At 44.6% G+C, this 17768-nt stretch overlaps 1 protein-coding gene across 1 annotated transcript; it reads left to right on the forward strand.

The window, feature by feature from the left end:
• The first annotated feature begins 2831 nt into the window (after window positions 1-2831).
• Window positions 2832-4615, forward strand: gadd45ga (growth arrest and DNA-damage-inducible, gamma a). Its single transcript, XM_020102687.2, has 4 exons — window positions 2832-3038; window positions 3167-3268; window positions 3378-3588; window positions 3788-4615. The coding sequence occupies exons 1-4, from the start codon at window positions 2986-2988 to the stop codon at window positions 3899-3901; spliced, it is 480 nt and encodes a 159-aa protein (XP_019958246.1). The 5' UTR covers window positions 2832-2985; the 3' UTR covers window positions 3902-4615.
• The last annotated feature ends 13153 nt before the right edge of the window (window positions 4616-17768 follow it).

Below are 17768 nucleotides of genomic sequence, written 5' to 3' on the forward strand. Positions count from 1 at the left end.
TTCACATGCCAGTCCCTGAAGTTTCTGCATGTTTTTCCTCACCCTAAGGACAGAGGATGTTGCACCTTGTGGGACGTTGAGCCCTATGACACAAACTGTGATTGGTCAATATGTCCTTTGCAAATACAGCTGCTGATGATGGGTACAGTGCCATTTCCACAGGTAAATAAGTGTTTGCAATAAAACCAGAAAACCACAGTTCTAGTCAATGCAGAGAAACTAGTTTGAATTTCACCATCTGTTAGTTATTAACCAACCTGTAATTTTCCCCTCATTCTTTTAGCTAATCTGATGACTGCATTGTTAACTAAGTCCAAAAACTTCCAGACTCAAAGGGATTCATGCAATTTAGTTTCTTTAATATGACAATAAACATCCCATTAGATGTCAAGATAATCTACCAGTGGAGCTAATAATGAGGTATTCAGTGTATTGTCTATGTATTACAGGCTTATTCAAATGAATCTATTCTTAGTTCTTTAAAATTAATCAAAATATTTTTCTGTTTTTTCACTCACAAATTCACTTTGTTCTCCCATTACTCACAAACAGTTCTTGTCTGACCGCAGAAGTAACCTCAGCCGTGGGGAAATAACAGCATGCGGGGACTTGGGTGGTGACTCATGTGTGAGGGTGGAATCATGAGTCACGAGCTTTTCAGACATGTTCTGACTCGCTCACCAGTGGGGGAAAGGTCGCTCCTCAAATCACCAGCAGGTGGCGCTGCTAGTCCAGGTTTCTGATACTGAGGGCTTCTCTGTGAGCAGGGGCAGCTCGTCCCTCGGTGATCAGCATCTAACAGCCTCGTGCAAGGTGGGGTTAAAGGTCAGGTCGTCAACACGTGGGCACTTTGCCTTGCACTCAAGCAAATGTCACCGTGGTTCATTATTTGACTCATGAGCAGGAGGCTGCAAACAAAACAACATTTAGCAGAAACTTTATTCCAGTAAGAAAATAGCCCACTTTGTAGATCTGTGTTTGTAGTGCAACTGTCCCACAACTCAATATAAGATTTTATAATCAGTTTTTCAGATCGCAATTAATCATGGATTCCCTACATTGTTAGTATTATTCTACAGTATAGGCACCATTTTCAAGTTAGGACAACACTGGCGTGGGACACAGTCTTTGGCATCTGTCTGATAATGATGAATATAAACTTCTACAGTTCATCAGATAAGATCAAATCTCATGATACGACCACTGGCAGAGGCACGGGGAGGGGGGGGGCATGCACATCTGTCGGGTATCTGCTGTAGGACAGTGAATGGAAGTGGGGTAATGAACACACACATACACACACAGAGGGAGACACACACATAGACACACACTTCATGAATGATGAAGAGGGCTGGGGGCAGGTGGAGGACATTGAGTATTGTTGTGACACAAAGTGGCTTTTGTTTTCTTTCCTCTTGCTCGAGGAGAAACGACGCGCCTCAAGACAAACTGGCAATTAAAGCTCCCTTTTCAATGGATTAAGTAGCGTGTGCTGGCCACAAGCTGTTTTGTTCATACACGCACACACACACACACACACCTTCGACACACTTCGCCCTCACCAAATCCCTAGTGGCCCAGTTCGGGTCAGGTTGTGCTGGCCAGTAGTTCTGTAACCCTCCCAGGACACTACTTTGGGAAACAGTCTGTCAGAGCTCAGACGTGCAGGTGAGCCACCAGCAAGGCGTTTAACAGGGAGCTGAGACTTCAGGGAAAGTTTAGATGAGCTATAAATATCCCAGCAGTGATTCCCCAAAGCTGCTCGGGGGAAGTCCAGGCCTTCAACGATGGTTCCAGAGTTTACCATGGATTCATTTTCCCTCTGCTGGATATGTTTACAGATCCACAATCTTTGTCCTGTACTCATCTGCATGTTCAGTTGTATTATCCCTGTATAGCTGGTGTGAAATGTATTGTTCTGTTATCCCCCTGGTTTTATAACAGTTATATAACCTACAGACAGAGGGCAGGCTTCCTGGCAGCCAGTTCTCTGGTGAGGAGGTAAACAAGGTGGAAAAACCTCAAGCCACAAACTCCACCTGGAATCATGATACAATCAATACCATGAAATAATGAAACAGGAAGTGAAATGATGATCATTTTTATGTACATAATGATTTTACATCACATTATGTATATGTACTACCACTACTTGCCCATCTTCTGTATAACATACATCAAACCTATCATATCATAATATATTATTCCACACGTATGTCGGTTATTTGGAATGTCACACATTCATATACCTTTTTATGTTTACCATACCTGCCTGTACTGTATATGCATATATACAGTCTACATATGGATATGTGTGTTTCTATATCTCTATACACACTCATCCTGTGCCACTGCACTTTACTCAAGTACATTTCTCTACAAACAACATTTCCATAGTAACCAGTGTATGTTGTACATGTTTTCTGTATTTTCATTAATTGAATTTTGCATTATTATCCTATTGCATTTTTATTCTCTTGTCTACCTCATTCTGACTAGAAGCTTTTTTCACGTTAAAGGATGATTTCAGCATCAGTGAGTTCAGGCTGTAATAGTGACGCTATTTACAATGACTGTACAAATACACAGTGTATGAGGACTTTTAGTTTTTGTACATGAGTGGTGATCTTGGATGTTGACAGGGCAGGAACGACTGTGGAGGTGGATGGGTAGGTGGGTGGGTGGCGATAGGAGGATTGGGGGGTTTCTTTTTCTTGTAATCTCGCCCCACGTGGGGTTGTCAACAAGCCCCCGGTGGATCTGCCCCGCGGGGACTTTTGCTTTTCCTCTAAACCCACCGGCCGCTGCGAGCCAATGGCATCAGACGGGAGCCGGAAGAGCCCGCCCCTTGCCGAGAAACAACGCGGAGCTGCTATAAAAACACCCACAGGCTGATCCGAGCTCAGAATAACACGAGACACACTCGCTACCACACAGCTCTTATTCTATTCTCCGATCCCTTATCGCGCTTGGATTATTCTAACTATGACTCTGGAAGAGATCCGCGGACAAGAGAACGCAATGGAAAACGCAGATAGGTGAGTGTTTTACGCACGCAGAGTGTTTTACGCACGGATTTTCTAATTGAACATGTCCGACTGACGCTGTAAATGTGTGAATGTACAAATGCACTGTGTCCTGATGGTGCGTGTTTTTCTCTGTGAAGGGTGCAAAGTGCAGGCGCAGCGCTGGAGGAGCTGCTCCTCTCCGCCAAGAAGCAGGACTACCTGACAGTGGGAGTCTACGAATCTGCCAAAGTCATGAATGTGTAAGTCCAATTGACACGTTTGACTCAAGTTCCCACTTTTCATATCAACACCATGAGGATGAAGGGGAGATCTTTTTAGTGACCACGTTGCTCCTCTTGTTCCCCTCAGTGATCCAGACAGCGTGGCTTTCTGCGTCCTCGCCACGGATGAGGAATACGAGTGTGACATCGCTCTCCAGATCCACTTCACCCTCATCCAGGCTTTCTGCTTCGACAACGACATCAACGTGGTGCGCGTCAACGACATCGAGCGCCTGGCTGACCTCGTGGGCACAGACGGCACCGGCGAGCCCAAGGACGCGCACTGCATTCTTGTCACGGTATGTTCCCGGCAGTAGCAGCACCCACACACACAGTCAGTCAGGGACCTGGCAGCCAGTGATTCATACACGCATCACTCCTCTGTCTGAGTTTTTGTGCACATGCTCCCAGGCTACTTCATGTCTGCATATCTGAATGTCTGGTGCAAGTTGTCTGACCTCTAAATAGCTCATCCCCTTTCTTTGTTTTTCATTTCAGAGCCCCAGTGCAAACCCATGGAAAGACCCCGCTCTGGACAAGCTGAGCCATTTCTGTGAGGAGAGCCGAAGTGCCTATGACTGGGTGCCCACCATCACCCTCCCAGAGCGCTGAATGGACATCCCACTGACAAATGCTTCACATGATGATGCAGATAAGAAAGTCAAGGAGCTGAGCCTCAGCAGATGGGCGACAAAAGCCTTTCTGCCTCACTTTTTCTGGGGATGAAGAGGCTGTGGTTGCAGACCCTCCCACAACCAGCACCCCTGCCAGAGTGCACCCTTCCAGATCAGTCTGGGTCAGCACGATGATTCTGGATTATACCCCGTGGAAGGGGGTGCGAGTTCGGGGGTCAACCGTGGACCAGGTGTACGTGGAGTGGACCGATAGCTTGATGGACACTGAGAAGAAAATGGATTGTACTGCACTGAGCAGGAAAAGATGATGAGCCGTGACTCAGGTGCTGCCCTGAATCATAGGTGATGGGGAAGTGAGCAGAGAAAGTCACAGAGAAGGAGACTGTAAGAAATGGACTTATGAAAGTTTGGAAACTGCAGTGAATCGCATCAGAGAGGAACAAGGAAGATGCTGGTCCTCAAGATGGTATCTAAAAATGTCAAAAAGGACTCGCACAGCTATCAGGATGTTCTTGGAATAAGCAGAGACTCTGTTTGCAAATCCTGATTTCAGCAGTGTCTGTACCTGTGACACTTTTTATTAAGGGACTATAGTTTTTTCTTTAAATATGCAGATGAAACCGATGCAATATTAAATTGAATTGTACTTCACTTTTCATGTTTTGTGAATAAACACATGGAATCAATATCATCCTCTCTTGTCAGAAGTGTTATTTCTTCTTTTGTTGTAAGCCTCGCAGCAGAGCGAGTCAGCAGGTCTAAAGTTAGCTAAGATGCAGCCGGGCGTGGGAAGTTGCAGCAGCTCACAAAGACGTAGATGTTTCAGGAAGTGTTGCACGATATGGGCTAGGAAAGAGTGAAGAGTGGGTGGCAGACGGAAAGTAAAGATGAAATGATTGGGTACCGTTTAAAAAGAGACTAAATAGATAAAAAGGGAGAGTAAGAAGAGTTATAAGATAATGATACTTGTGACATGTGCTGTTTCCAGGCACTGACCTTTCACCACTCAGAGACCAGCTGCCTTGTGCGCCAACTTGCACAATCACCGCAGATAGAATTGAGGCCGAGACAGGGGGGGGCGACCTGCAGGAAAGAGCTTTCTATTGTTTTCTCTGCACTGGCAGCTGGGACAAGAGATGTGTGTGTGTTAGTGTTTAGTTATAGGTTTCTGCATTCAAGTTGAAAGGGGAGGCTGTACTGTATTAATAACCTAGTTTAGCTCAACTGTGCAACACTTGAGGTTGGACGTTACATATCAGAGTTGGGAAAGGTTCCATGTTATAAACCCTGCAAAGGCTTAAAAATGCATGCAAATCATCAGGCGTCACAGGAGAAGTTATGCTTTTTGAATTCCTGCAGACATGTGTGCACACAGGCACGTGCAATCACGCCGTAGAAAGTGGGCTGGAATTGAAGCTGAGCTGCAGCGAAATGAAGGTCAGCGGCAGGTAAGGGGAAGTGTGTGGTCGGCTTTGAGCTGAAGCTGACAGTAAAACCTACCCACTTCAAAGGAAATGCAGACTTCAGAGGAAGCCGTCTCGATTTTCTTGGCAGCGCCTCGGTCTCCAGCCAACCGACTGGTCATCCCCCTGCATGTGTGGATACACTCACAGCATGAACAGGCACCTGTATACACACATGCATGCTCACAACCACACATTCACAAGAAAAGGAGGGAGTCTTTGCTCAGTGTTCTTAGAACTGAGGAAGCTTCACTCAGGATTACAAAAAACTAGTTGGGGAGTTGCAACAGGGGCTTTCCATGGGAAATAGTATCTTCACTAGTAGGCAATCCAACATTTCGGAGCAATATCTTGTGATATGCCAGCTCACAGGTAAAGTTAGAGTAGTACCCAACTAAGATGTTCATAATGCATACAACAGGGGATTTAAAGGAGTTCTGCAATGAAAAACAAAGAGCAGCAACAGAATGGATTATTGTGTCCAGGTAGCTGCATGTCAGGGGATAGAGAAGCTCGTCCATGAACCAGAAGGTCAGTGGGTCAATCCCCAGTTCCTCCATTGGGCATCCTTGGGCAAAATACTGAACCCCAAAATGCCCCTGAAAGATGTGTTGACAGCGTGCAAGAAAGAAAGTGCTACATATGCACTGTATGAATGTGTGTATAAATGGGTGAATGTCAAAACTGGACAGTTAACACTTGAAGTGATCTTCAAGAGGAGAAAAGAGCTGTATAAATGTTAGAAAACAGACCATTGACCTGTTCAGGTAAAAAAAAAAATCAATGTCCTTAACAAAGACCACTTTTCTCAATAATATAAATACTAACTATTATAATGTGTTTTCTGAATAAACAAAGAAGATACGATAATTCAATTCTCTGTTTTAGCAACCTTGACCTACTTTGGATGAAAGTTACATTGATGGTCTTTGTGACTGGTCAGTTTTTTTTCTTCCTACAGCAGCAACTCATGCAGTCTCTATGCCAGACTAAAAAAAGCACCTTTCTGTTTTTATACCATTTTCCTTTTAGCTAAAGGTGAATGTGGACCAGCAGAGAGGAAAAAAATACACTCAGGCAACTGCGAAGGACTCAGTGGTTCTGCCGCTGTTGAAATACTACGGACGTAAAAAACATATTTTCCCTGCGTTGGCTGTGGTGCCAAAGCCTGAAGCAACAGTCCAGACTGTCGAGACAGGCCGACTGTCTGCACGAGGTCTGAGCCAGAGATCTAGCGCTTCGATAGACAGGGAGGGAGGGAGCAAGACCAGACACATGTGCTGTGACTGAGAAACATAAGTGTTCTCAACCGTGGCACAGAAAGGCGGTAAACATCAGGCTGCAGCTTAAACTCCTGAGCAAAAACCCAGACTGTTGTCTTTTTCTTCCCATGTGGAGTTTTCCTCTATTTCACATGAGCCATAACACAGAGGTTCAGTGTATCCCTGATGCATCTGCAAATACAAACACAAACATGTACTTTGGTGATTAAAAGGGATCAGTTTACATTCACAGAGAGAACATTTTACAGTTAGTGAAATATGCTTACTCATCCTCTTGCTGAGAGTTAAATGGAAGGATCAATACACACACTCATAACTGTCCGATCAATAAGCAGCTGAAACCTGCAGCCACTCAGTTTAGCTTAGTTTAGCATTAAGACTGGGAACAAGGAGGAACAGCTTTCCTGCTGCTCTCCAAGACCATAAATTCTCCCTAAAGTACCACAAATGTTTACTAATTTGCACGCTGCATATCTGCTTAATCCCGACAAACACCAATGAGTAAAAGCAAGTTGTGGTTTTATAAAGGGGGTTATGTGTGGAAGTGTTTCTTGGCTGGGGCACAGAGACTTCCTGGATCCTGCAAATGGTTGGCTGGCAACACCACAGTGATGCCAGAGCTCCAGGTGTTGGCTTGAGCTTAATATTTAATGGACAGATATAAGAGATGGTATCAATCTTCTCATCTTACACTCAGCAAGCAAGTGAAAGAGCTTATTTACCAATATTTGGGGGGAAAAAACATTTCAAGTTGTATTTATGAACAGAATGGCACTCAGTAGAGCGAGTGCAAAAACCCAACAATCCCCTTTGTTGCACCAAATTTCACATACTTATAGATATCAGTTCCTGTTTAATCTGGGGAGATGGGGAAAATGTTAAAGAAAGGGAAACAAATCCTGGATCCGAATCAAAATGTTAGAGTTTTTTCCTTGACCCATGCCACATCCTTCCACCAAGTTTCATGGAAATCAGTCCAGTCATTTTTGTGTAATCTTGGTCACAAACAAACAAATGAAAGCAACTAAAATCAAAAGACTTAAACTGGATCTTACAGACCAGTTTTCTGACTGAGCAATATTTTTCATCCCTTGTCTACTGAGACATATTCATATGCCAACTTTACTAACGACGCTAAATCCAAAATCTCAAAATGTGTTCCTTCCACACTAATGCTTTTCTGTTTGTTTGTATCACTGGTGCTTCAACTGGATGTGTCTGCCAAAAACCAATATGGCAGATGTATATGCTATATGGCAATTATAATGCTAATGTGATCATGTTTTCGATGTTATCAACGTATATTTATAATTTTATAATTTTGTCATCTGTAACAGCTTTATACTTGTGCTCTAATGCCCTGATCTTCAAATTGATTGTCATTGTTTTCTATTATTTGCCTTCTTGTGACTGTGTTTTGAAAGTTACTATATATATATATATATATATATATATATATATATATATATATACATGTATTATTAATACTAATGATAATAATACAACTTTGCCTCACTCTATAGGTCAAAAACCCACTGTTAATATTAATGGATATTTGCCCTGTGATATCTCAACATCATGTGGTGCTATGACTGGTGAGATGTTTCAGTATGTGTTTCCACATCAGGAAACCCAAAGATTCCCAGACTTGTAGTTGGACTGTAAAGGCTAAAAGCTTCATAGGAACTTTTAGAAGTGTGATCCGCCCTTCCCAGAGCCTTTACTTTCATTGGAAGCTGTGGTCCCATCTTCCAATTCCCTTCTCCACTCACTTACAGTAACCACAGCAAGATGAGATTACACGATGAGCTGGCAGGCAGCCTCCCCTCTCACCCCACCCAGCTCTGAGCCGCTCCCTCTCTCCCTCTCTCCCTCTCTTTCTTTCTTTCTCTTGCGTGGTCAGATTGGTACCATGAGCTCATGGCCCAGCTGGCCCTGGTAGGCTGTGGAGAGAGATAGATAGATGGATGGATGGATGGTGTCCGGTGTCTCTAATCTAAGTATGTGTCACTCACTCGAGAAATGAGCTGCACCCGAGCTGCTGCTGTTTCTGCTGCTGTTGCTCAAGTCGCGGTGAGCTCACCTCTCAGAGGCTGCGTGGTGAGCCAGCACAATATGCAACTTTCTGAACTTCTTCTCAGATTTACTGTGCAGGGAATTTCTCATCGCTGCCGAGCGCCAGGGTGATTCCAGTGCAACAACACACACACACACACACACAAACATACTGAGGTTGCTGTTTGTGTTTGAGTCTGTCACTGTGACCTGACACAGGGTGCTTTTTGAGTTCGGCTGAGGTTGAGTTGATCTGAGGTAGCTGTAAATGCTGAGGCGTACACATGTACACACACACATGTGCACAGACATACACCTGCACCTGGGATGACCGCACCACGCCGAGAGGGATGAGATCTCATGATCCAAACCTCTTAGTTCAGAAGTAATGATCACTGTTGTCTTGTTGCAAAGCCTATAATCAAATGGAGTAAAACAGCTGTGTGAGACAGACCCACTAAACACACACACACACACACACACACTCTATCTGACACACACTTATACTCAAACACCTGATCTAAATTTTACAGATCTACTGTGTACTCTTGGGGGGGGGGGGGGGGGGGGGGGGGTTAGTGTGACACACACGCAGCAGGTCACAGCAGATGAGGTCATGACACAAACTTAACTGCTGTAAGTGTCATATACCACCTTTGGTCCTCCAGTCAAAACCAATGAGACAATTGTCTTAAATATAGATGATCAGCCCGGCAGAGACAGTGTTGGTAAATTTGGAAGATAATCTGTCGACTATTTTTGCAGGATACAGTCATTTGGATGTTTGTTTTTCAAAAAATTGCCCTGGGATTGCATCAGGGTGTTTGTTCAGTAGCAGCAGAATGGATTGACTGAAATGTGTGATTTTTGAGTGCAATGTCTCTACTACGGCATCCACATACGATTATGCTGATGCCCTTATTGACTCTTTACATCATGAAACTCTGGCCACAGCAGTTTATAAGGACAATATTATCCAGGCCATGATAGCAGTGACCTTACGTAAACCTCGACAGCTAAACTTAGGTTGTATGATCCTGGCACCAGACTTCTATCCTGATCCCACCTCATGGACATGCACATGAAGTGAAGCCCATCACATGCAAGATGCTAAATACTTGGAAACAAGAGAGTGTAAACAAGTGAGAAGAATGTGATCCAAGTCCACAAGCAGCGATGTGCATTGATTGAATGAGGCTGGAGCTTTGGGCTCGTGTCCTTACAAGCTGCAATGTGGTAAGTATAAAGTACAAAGGCTATTTCAGGACAGCTCAGAAAGCCTGTGTCTTTAAGTCTAACCTGGATTGCTCTTGCAAAGCAGGGAGCAGAGGAGGAAAAAGGAGATGAAAATAGAAAAGGTGCCATATATAACACAAAATACCTTAAAATAGATCTGCTCTGACTGAAATGGTATTTAATGAACGGAAAATGTGCGCCTTATTTCTCACTCACACCACCACCACCATTCTGTCTGTGTCTGCATTCTGTGCATATTTTCAGTTTTTTTCCGTGGCTGCTGTTCTGGCTGGGGTGCGCCGATGCTAAGTGATTTGCCAAATATGGAGAGCAGCCTGTAACTTTGGCGGGGCCGACACATTACTGACATAGCTGAACTTATCCGTCCAATAGCACATGTACTCGAAAACATGCAAGGAACCCCCCCCCCCCCCCCTTAACATAGCCTGCAATCCTCAAATGGAGAGCAGTAGACCAGAGGGGACGGCTATAATAGATACACAGAGGAGAAAAGCTGCCGTCCACACATACATGATGGACATGTACAAATAAAACATAGGGTGAAGGAAACCGTGCTTTGACTGATGGACTCGCTGCTTTCTCCTGGCATGCAGACGCAGAGGGCAGACAGGATGAAGAGGTTGATTCAAGGATAGACACAGAGAGTGTAAAGAGAAAGAGACAGACACATTGCATGGATGGTTTACATTCCAAATTCCATTGTGCTGATGTGAAAGACTATTTATGGTTAAAACCAAGTAGGGGCGTAAATAGCAACACTCATATCCGTAGGGACTGTTACATCCGAAAGTATGCACACATGTGCTACACACACACAGAGAACGAGTTTGGTAGGATCTGGATTCTGTGTATGCAAAGTGGTCATAAAAAAAAGAGAAGAAAAGGGGAAATACCGAGCCCTGCATTCTTCCTTGAAGGAGTCTCATAGTGATTTTTCTTACAGGAATTGAAAAGGCAGCATGATTCCTTTCCAAGGAAAGAGGGCGGGTGAGACAGAGTGAGCAGAGTAAACAGTTTGACAGCCAGACTGCCTCTTTCCTCTAAGTGCACATGCTTATTAGAAGAGAGCCTGAGCAGAGTCCATCAGAGAGGGGACGAGTGGAGGAAAGCAGAAGAGGTAAAACAGATTGAGAAGCGAAGAGGAGGGTCCCAGATGAAGGCCTTGTTTGCTTGCGCTTGTGCCGTCACTCGATTACAGGTCAGGGTTACAAGGGGAGCGATGATGCAGCAGATCACCGCGTCAGCCCCTTTTTTCTCATGCACAAACAAGTTTATCGGAGTAAGAGTGCACCTGGGTGTGTGTGAATGAGTAATCGCGGATCGTGAATGCTCTCAAAGTGTGCTCATACTCACACGAATACTCTAGAAGACAAGAAAAGCGTGTGGTAACCCCAGTGTAAGAGTTAAACATTAATTTGGACACAACATGTTTTCAGTTTTCTTGCACACATGTGCGACTTACATGTTTTCTTGGGAGTAGAAAACATGATCCTACGACTGAGGTCTTGCATAATAATGTTGGAGCTGGACTGACCGACAAAGCTCTTGGCCATGTATCTTATCTCCCGGTGCCTCTACTACAACATCAGTCTCCCAACAATGACACTCGCAGATCAAAACAAACAGCAGCTGGCTGCCATGTTCACACTCTCTGCTTTTACTGCCAGCTGCAAAGTGCAACAATGAGACTTCACACAGCTAATAAACATTCATTATGCAGGATTTTTTTCTTTTTCTTACAAAAACACTGAGGTGGATTCATGAGCAAAAACAAGAGAAATGTCTTTCATGCACGAGGGAGCATTCAAAGTTTCCACGCTGTAGCCGTGTGATGTGCTGCATTTCAATTTGAAATTCCTCCCAGAGGAATGATGTGGAAGTGCTGTTAGAATTTTGCATAGGGTGGAAAAAAAGGAGAGCGTGGTGTTTTTCAAGGACTTTTTAAGGGAGTGATGCAATTGCCCCTCTTCCTTGCACTTGCCTTTTTTTCTTCCCCAGTGCAACATACCATACTTAACCTAGTAACACACTGAGGCTGCATGGCAACAGCGGTACGACACATCCTGTCCCTTCTTCCACTGAGCCTGCTCGTCTACAATTCCCTGTGAAATCATAAAACTGAAAAGCTTTGTACATCTAAACAAGTGTTTAGGCGGGTTCATCATCACTGATGAAAAACAAAAACAAGCTCTTTTTGTTTTTGCCACTGTTACTTAATCTGCAGGGATGGAGGGGAGAGAGTGTGGGGAGGGGCTGTGCTCCGAGGCTCAGGCACTGGCCAATCAGAGTGCAGGATTAGCCAGAGGCAGGCGTAAACAAGAGCTGTTGCTGTTGGTAACAGAAATCTGATTGGCTCTCCGGAGTTGTTGCTCAATGGGATAGGTGTTTGAGTGTGAGGGTATTTTGATCACAGTTATGAATGTGTTGTTATGGTCTAATAATCACCTTATTGTTCTCCACCTCCCTTATGTTTTCACTTACTGAGGGGGACTTAATGGTCCGGCATCTGGGGTCATACCATAGTAAAATGCCTGACCTGTTATGATCCACTCAGATGAATCTCCTGAACTTTGGTTACCTTTAGCTGGTGGCCTGCAGAGGAGAGGTCATATTGCGATATCTGGGGCACAGAGATAAACACACACACACACACACACACACATACACACACACACACACACACACACACACACACACACACACACACACACACACACACACACACGGCAGCAGAGAAGACTGGACATCCTGTAAAATGACGAGGGGAGGAGGAGGAAAGATGTGAACAGGTCACTGACACTGCTGTTGTGCATCATGCACCTGCGCCTGCTGCCTCACAATGACATCAGACTGTTGTTGTCGTTTGTTCACCTTTTAAATATGCAGAATATCAAATTGAATATAATTATGCAGAATGTTACACATACAAGAGCCTGTTTTCCTGTTTTCTCTACATGTAATCTCAGATGTGATGATTCCATGACACAACATCACATAAACAACATGCCCGCAAAGGTAATGGAATAACATGCAACCTCAGAGGTCAGCCGCTGTGTCCACAGAGTCACACTCTGTTTACCACAGAGTCAGATGGAGCACACAGTGTGCGGCACATGCCGGGTTTGTTTACATGCGGTTCCTTCCTGAAAGGGGCAGAGCCAAGCACCCGGCATTCCAGTGTTGCTTTGGAAACAGTGCTCTCACGGCAGCCAATGGGAGGGCGGGGATTATGACATGTGTGTTTGTGTTTGTGAATAATCAAACAGTGGTATCTATCTGGCAGCGTGTTGACAGCGGAGAGAGGGGGGAGAGATTTTTTAATCAGCTCACTCAAGGAAGAAAACACACTGGGCAGTAATACTAGAATCAAACAAACCCACACTGTGAGGCCAATTATCAGCAGTTTAATCTCCCAATGACTGACTATAAAGGGTGTGTGTGTATGTGTGTGTGTCTGTCTGTTTGTATTGAACACGGAACAAACTCCTCAGGATTTTTTTGTTGTTGTAAAACATTTGCATCATTTTCATTTATTGAACTCAGGGCCAGAGAGAGGGGTAGTGAGTGTGTATGTGATTGTTTGTGTGTGTGTGTGTCTATGTGTGTGTGTGTGTGTGTGTGTGTGTGTTAAATGCTGATCACCCTCCTTAAATGTTTTCTTATTTTTGTTGTTTTAAACAGTTCCGTAATTTGTATTTCTTGAATTTAGGGACCATTTAAAGCTGTGTGCGTAAGTGTTTGTGCACGAGCACCTGTCACACTAAAAGAAGTATGTACATGCAGTGTGCACGTGCGTCTGTTGTCTTAATACAGCTGTTATTGTTATGATAGAGGTAGATTGCACGTTCTGGCACCTGTTTCAAGTCCCTTTATTACCAGGAACTTGCGGTCTTCCCGTTAATACTTCATTTATCATCGTGAAAACACACACACACGGAAGCTCTGCTATCTCCCCAGTTATAAAAATATGGCAAACTCACGCACACGAGAGCACAAACACAACTCAAACCATACGCGGCAGTGTGAGGATTGCAAAGAGTCTAAGTGTGTGTTTTTTTGTGTTTTGACACCATGTGTTAACTGCCACACAGGATGCAGCTGCAAGTAAACAGTATAGCTTCATAATAGTGCATGGGTGTGTGTGTGTGCAGTGCATCTGCATGTGTGTTTTACAATTTAATTACAATTTATATTCTTAAAACAGGCTTTCTTTGTCTTCTCTGTTAATCTCCTTTTCTCTCCGTCTAAACTCCACGAGCAGCTCTTCAGCTGAACGTGCCCTCAGGGCGGGAGAGAGGGAATCTAATCAGTAATCCACGTTTTTCTGTTTGTGTGTGTGTGTGTGTGTGTGTTTATTCACAGACAACCAACAAAGCATGCAATCTAATTTTCCTAATCACGTAAATGAGTGACAGTTCATGCATAGCAGCAATGGATAAAAGTGATATTTGATTGATGTGTTTATAAGAGAAAACATCATTCCACCTCTGGAGCTGGGGATTCAGTGTCTTCCTTTAGGCAACTTCAAAAGCATGAGTGAAAAAAAAGGAGGTAAATACAATGGAAGAAAAGTTTTCCCTCAGACAAACCTTTTCTTTTCTTGACTCCAGTATGAATCCAGACTGGCTCCTTTGTCTTGGTCGAGCTGCAGAGTGCCAGACGGACAGTGTATGAAACAAAGACAGGGTCTAGCCAACCACAACATCCTCTGCACACACTCCTCAGCTCTACCCAGCAACTACTGTACACATACACTGCACCAATCTGTTTTCTGTTGCAAACAAACACAGGCATGCATGTGTGCTCACAGACAAAAGATCCCACTTGTGTATCTGTGTGTCAAAGATTTTGCCAGAGTGCGGCTGATTGTGTCGACCTTGAGTATGAAAGTGTGCGTCTGCCCTTCTGCATGCATGCCTCCTCAGATATTAGGAGGCTCTGCATCTGCTGTTGGTCTTTATTAAATAATCATTCCTTGTACAGTCTCATGCACTGTTTTAGAGGGTGTGTGTGTGGGAGGACACTAATACGCAAACACACATAAGGGCTCAGTGTGGGCAAGCTCTATCTGCAGCCCCAGAGTGAGGAGACCTCTCACTGACGTCTGACTAGGAAAAGTGACAAAGACAGACTTTGTTGCCTTTGTGGGCGAAGTGAGAGAAACCAGCCTTTGAGCGCTCCGCTTTGGTTACGTCTGCATGCACTTGTGTGTAGGCTGGTGGGTGGGTTTGTATACAAGCGCAAAGGAACTTTAATTCCTACAGCAAATTAAAGGGTTTCTCCGTCCGTAATCATGAGGTCATAACGCCACAATCCACCAGTGGATTTACCATGATGATTCTTTACTTTTCTTTTTCTTTCTTTCTTTCTTTCTTTCTTTGCTTCCAGTTTTGCTTTCTCATTTCTCTATTTTCATCTCCCAACAAGGAAGAAGAAGTTATGGAGAAATAAGGAGAGTTCCTGATTTCCCATAACTTCTTCTTCCTTCCCTCCCTTCCCAATCCTGTCTTTCTTTGTTTCTTCTCTTTGCACACCACCTACAACACATTCTATATGAATAATATCACCGCATAATTTAAAGTGCAGTTTGTAGTTTCGGAGTTTCACTTCCTCTTGCCACCCATGCTGCAATCCTCCACCATTCCCTGTCATGCAAGGGCACCACATGTGTCTATATCTAGTGTGTGTGTGTGTGTGTGTGTGTGTGTGTGTTTGCAACCTGCAGCACAGAGCATTCATGCCACAGTATTTCAGCTCTTACTCTCCCAGCAGCTAGCAGCTGTCTCTCATTCAAATGAAATCGTCTTTTTTTTGGCATAGATCCACAAGGAGTGAATGTCTCATCAAACTCACATAAATGCACACACGCACACACAAGTCCCCGAGGGCTGGTTTCTTTTGATCTTATTCAACCATAGACAGTACAGCAGGTGTGTGGCAGCCGTCAGGTGTGTGTGTGTGTATGTGTCATCAGCCATATGGCCCTCTAGCTGCTAACTACACACCTAACCCGCCTCATACAGCCACTCGAGCAAATCTGCCTCCACACAAACACATGCTCACTTTCACCCTGTCTCCAAAGCAGCTGCAGCATTAAGGAAAATGCTCCGGCTGGTGAAACACTCAACCAGGGGGCAAATCACAGCAATCGCTAGGCCGCTGCTCCACCAATCAGACGGCTGCAGTGCTGAAGGCAATCAGCAGCTGAGCCAATCAGGGATGAAGACAGAGAGCTAACCAATCGCAGCAGGAGCCGGAAAGTGAAGCGGTTAGAGATAGAGATAAACCAATCACAACGTGAAGACTGAATCCATTGATGTGTTGTTTTTGAAGCTCAGCTAAGAACTTTTCCTTTATAGTCAAACATGCAAGATCTGAATGCCCTTACTTTGTAATCCTAACTTTATAGCTATTAATACACTGGGAAATCACACACACCCACACACACACACACACACGCATGCATGCACAATGGTGTGTTCCAGGGCAAATCCCCCCATGTATTTTCCAGGATACTGAAAACCTGATAACAGATCAGGTTTGCTGCAGATGTTGCAAGATGATGAAATCCCACAAACAGGCAGAGCAAACAGTATGTCAGTGTTTTTCTGTTTTTTCTGTGTGCTTTTAGAGATTTACCGTATTTCTATCCACACAAGCTCCTTTGTTTGTTATAGTTCCGATAAGTGTGTCAGTGTGTTCGTCCCAGGTCTTCCTAAAACCCTCTGACTTAATGGACAATAAAGCGGAGAAGCGTGTCATTGACACACGTGCTGCCAACTGTTGCTGAGACACAAAGCGAACATAAAAAGCCACTTTACTGACTGCGAGGGCCCCCCTCCCCATGACCACGGCACACTCCAAAGTCATGAGCCACACACACTCCTACCCTAACTCCATTGTCCCAAATGAATGAGTTAGGTGTGTGGGTGGGGGGGTAAGTGTGTGTGTGTATTTGAGGACAGCTGGCTCTCTGGCTCCATCAGTAGCAGCTGCCCCAGCTTCAGGCCCTCAGGGCGGAACAGTGCAGATTAGAGGGTGGCTGGGGTGGGGTGAAGTGTGTGTGTGTGTGTGTGTGTGTGTGTGGGTAGTGATGGGACGTGCGGCCCAGTCTGGGGCCTTTGCACTGAATGAATAGAGGATGGGACCTCTCCCCCTCCTTTGTCCCACTCCCTGAGTCATTTGGGTTTTCATATAGCCTCTCCCTTTCTTTTCTCTCTTTCTTGTCGTCCCAAAAAAAACCAAAAGGAGGTTTCATCTCAAACTAAATTAAGAATTAGGATTGCAGTATAATAAGAGGGAAAACTAGGAGCAGTGAAAGAGGGAGACGGGGGGATAAACAGGAAGAGAGACACAGTGAAAGCAGACAGTGACAGCCAGTCTAAAGGGCTAGACAGCGGGATGAAGACAGCGACAGGCATGGAGAGTTTTGGGTCCCCACTGGCTGCTGAGTGGGGGCCAGCTCTGGTGGCTTAGCAACAGCTGTTACTCCTGTCTATAGGATATCTGAGCCAGGCCCTTTCAAAAATACAAGACAGTGATGAAGAATAGAGAGGCCACTTTTCTGCAGTGTGTGTGTGTGAGTGTGTGTGTTTGTGTGCAGAAGGGAAAGATAAAGAGCTTTTGAAATAGATGGGTGTGGACTTGTGCCAAGACATAAAGAGTGGCACACTTCACCCAAATGCCTCTGCAAATAAAAAGAGCATTCTGTATGGACTGATATAGTGTGGTTTTGGAGGGAGCAGACAGATGCTCAGAACCTCTAGAGCTTTTTATGGCCCTGTTT

The sequence above is a fragment of the Paralichthys olivaceus genome, chromosome 4 (genome assembly GCF_024713975.1).
Source record: "Paralichthys olivaceus isolate ysfri-2021 chromosome 4, ASM2471397v2, whole genome shotgun sequence".
Taxonomy (NCBI): Eukaryota; Metazoa; Chordata; class Actinopteri; order Pleuronectiformes; family Paralichthyidae; genus Paralichthys; species Paralichthys olivaceus.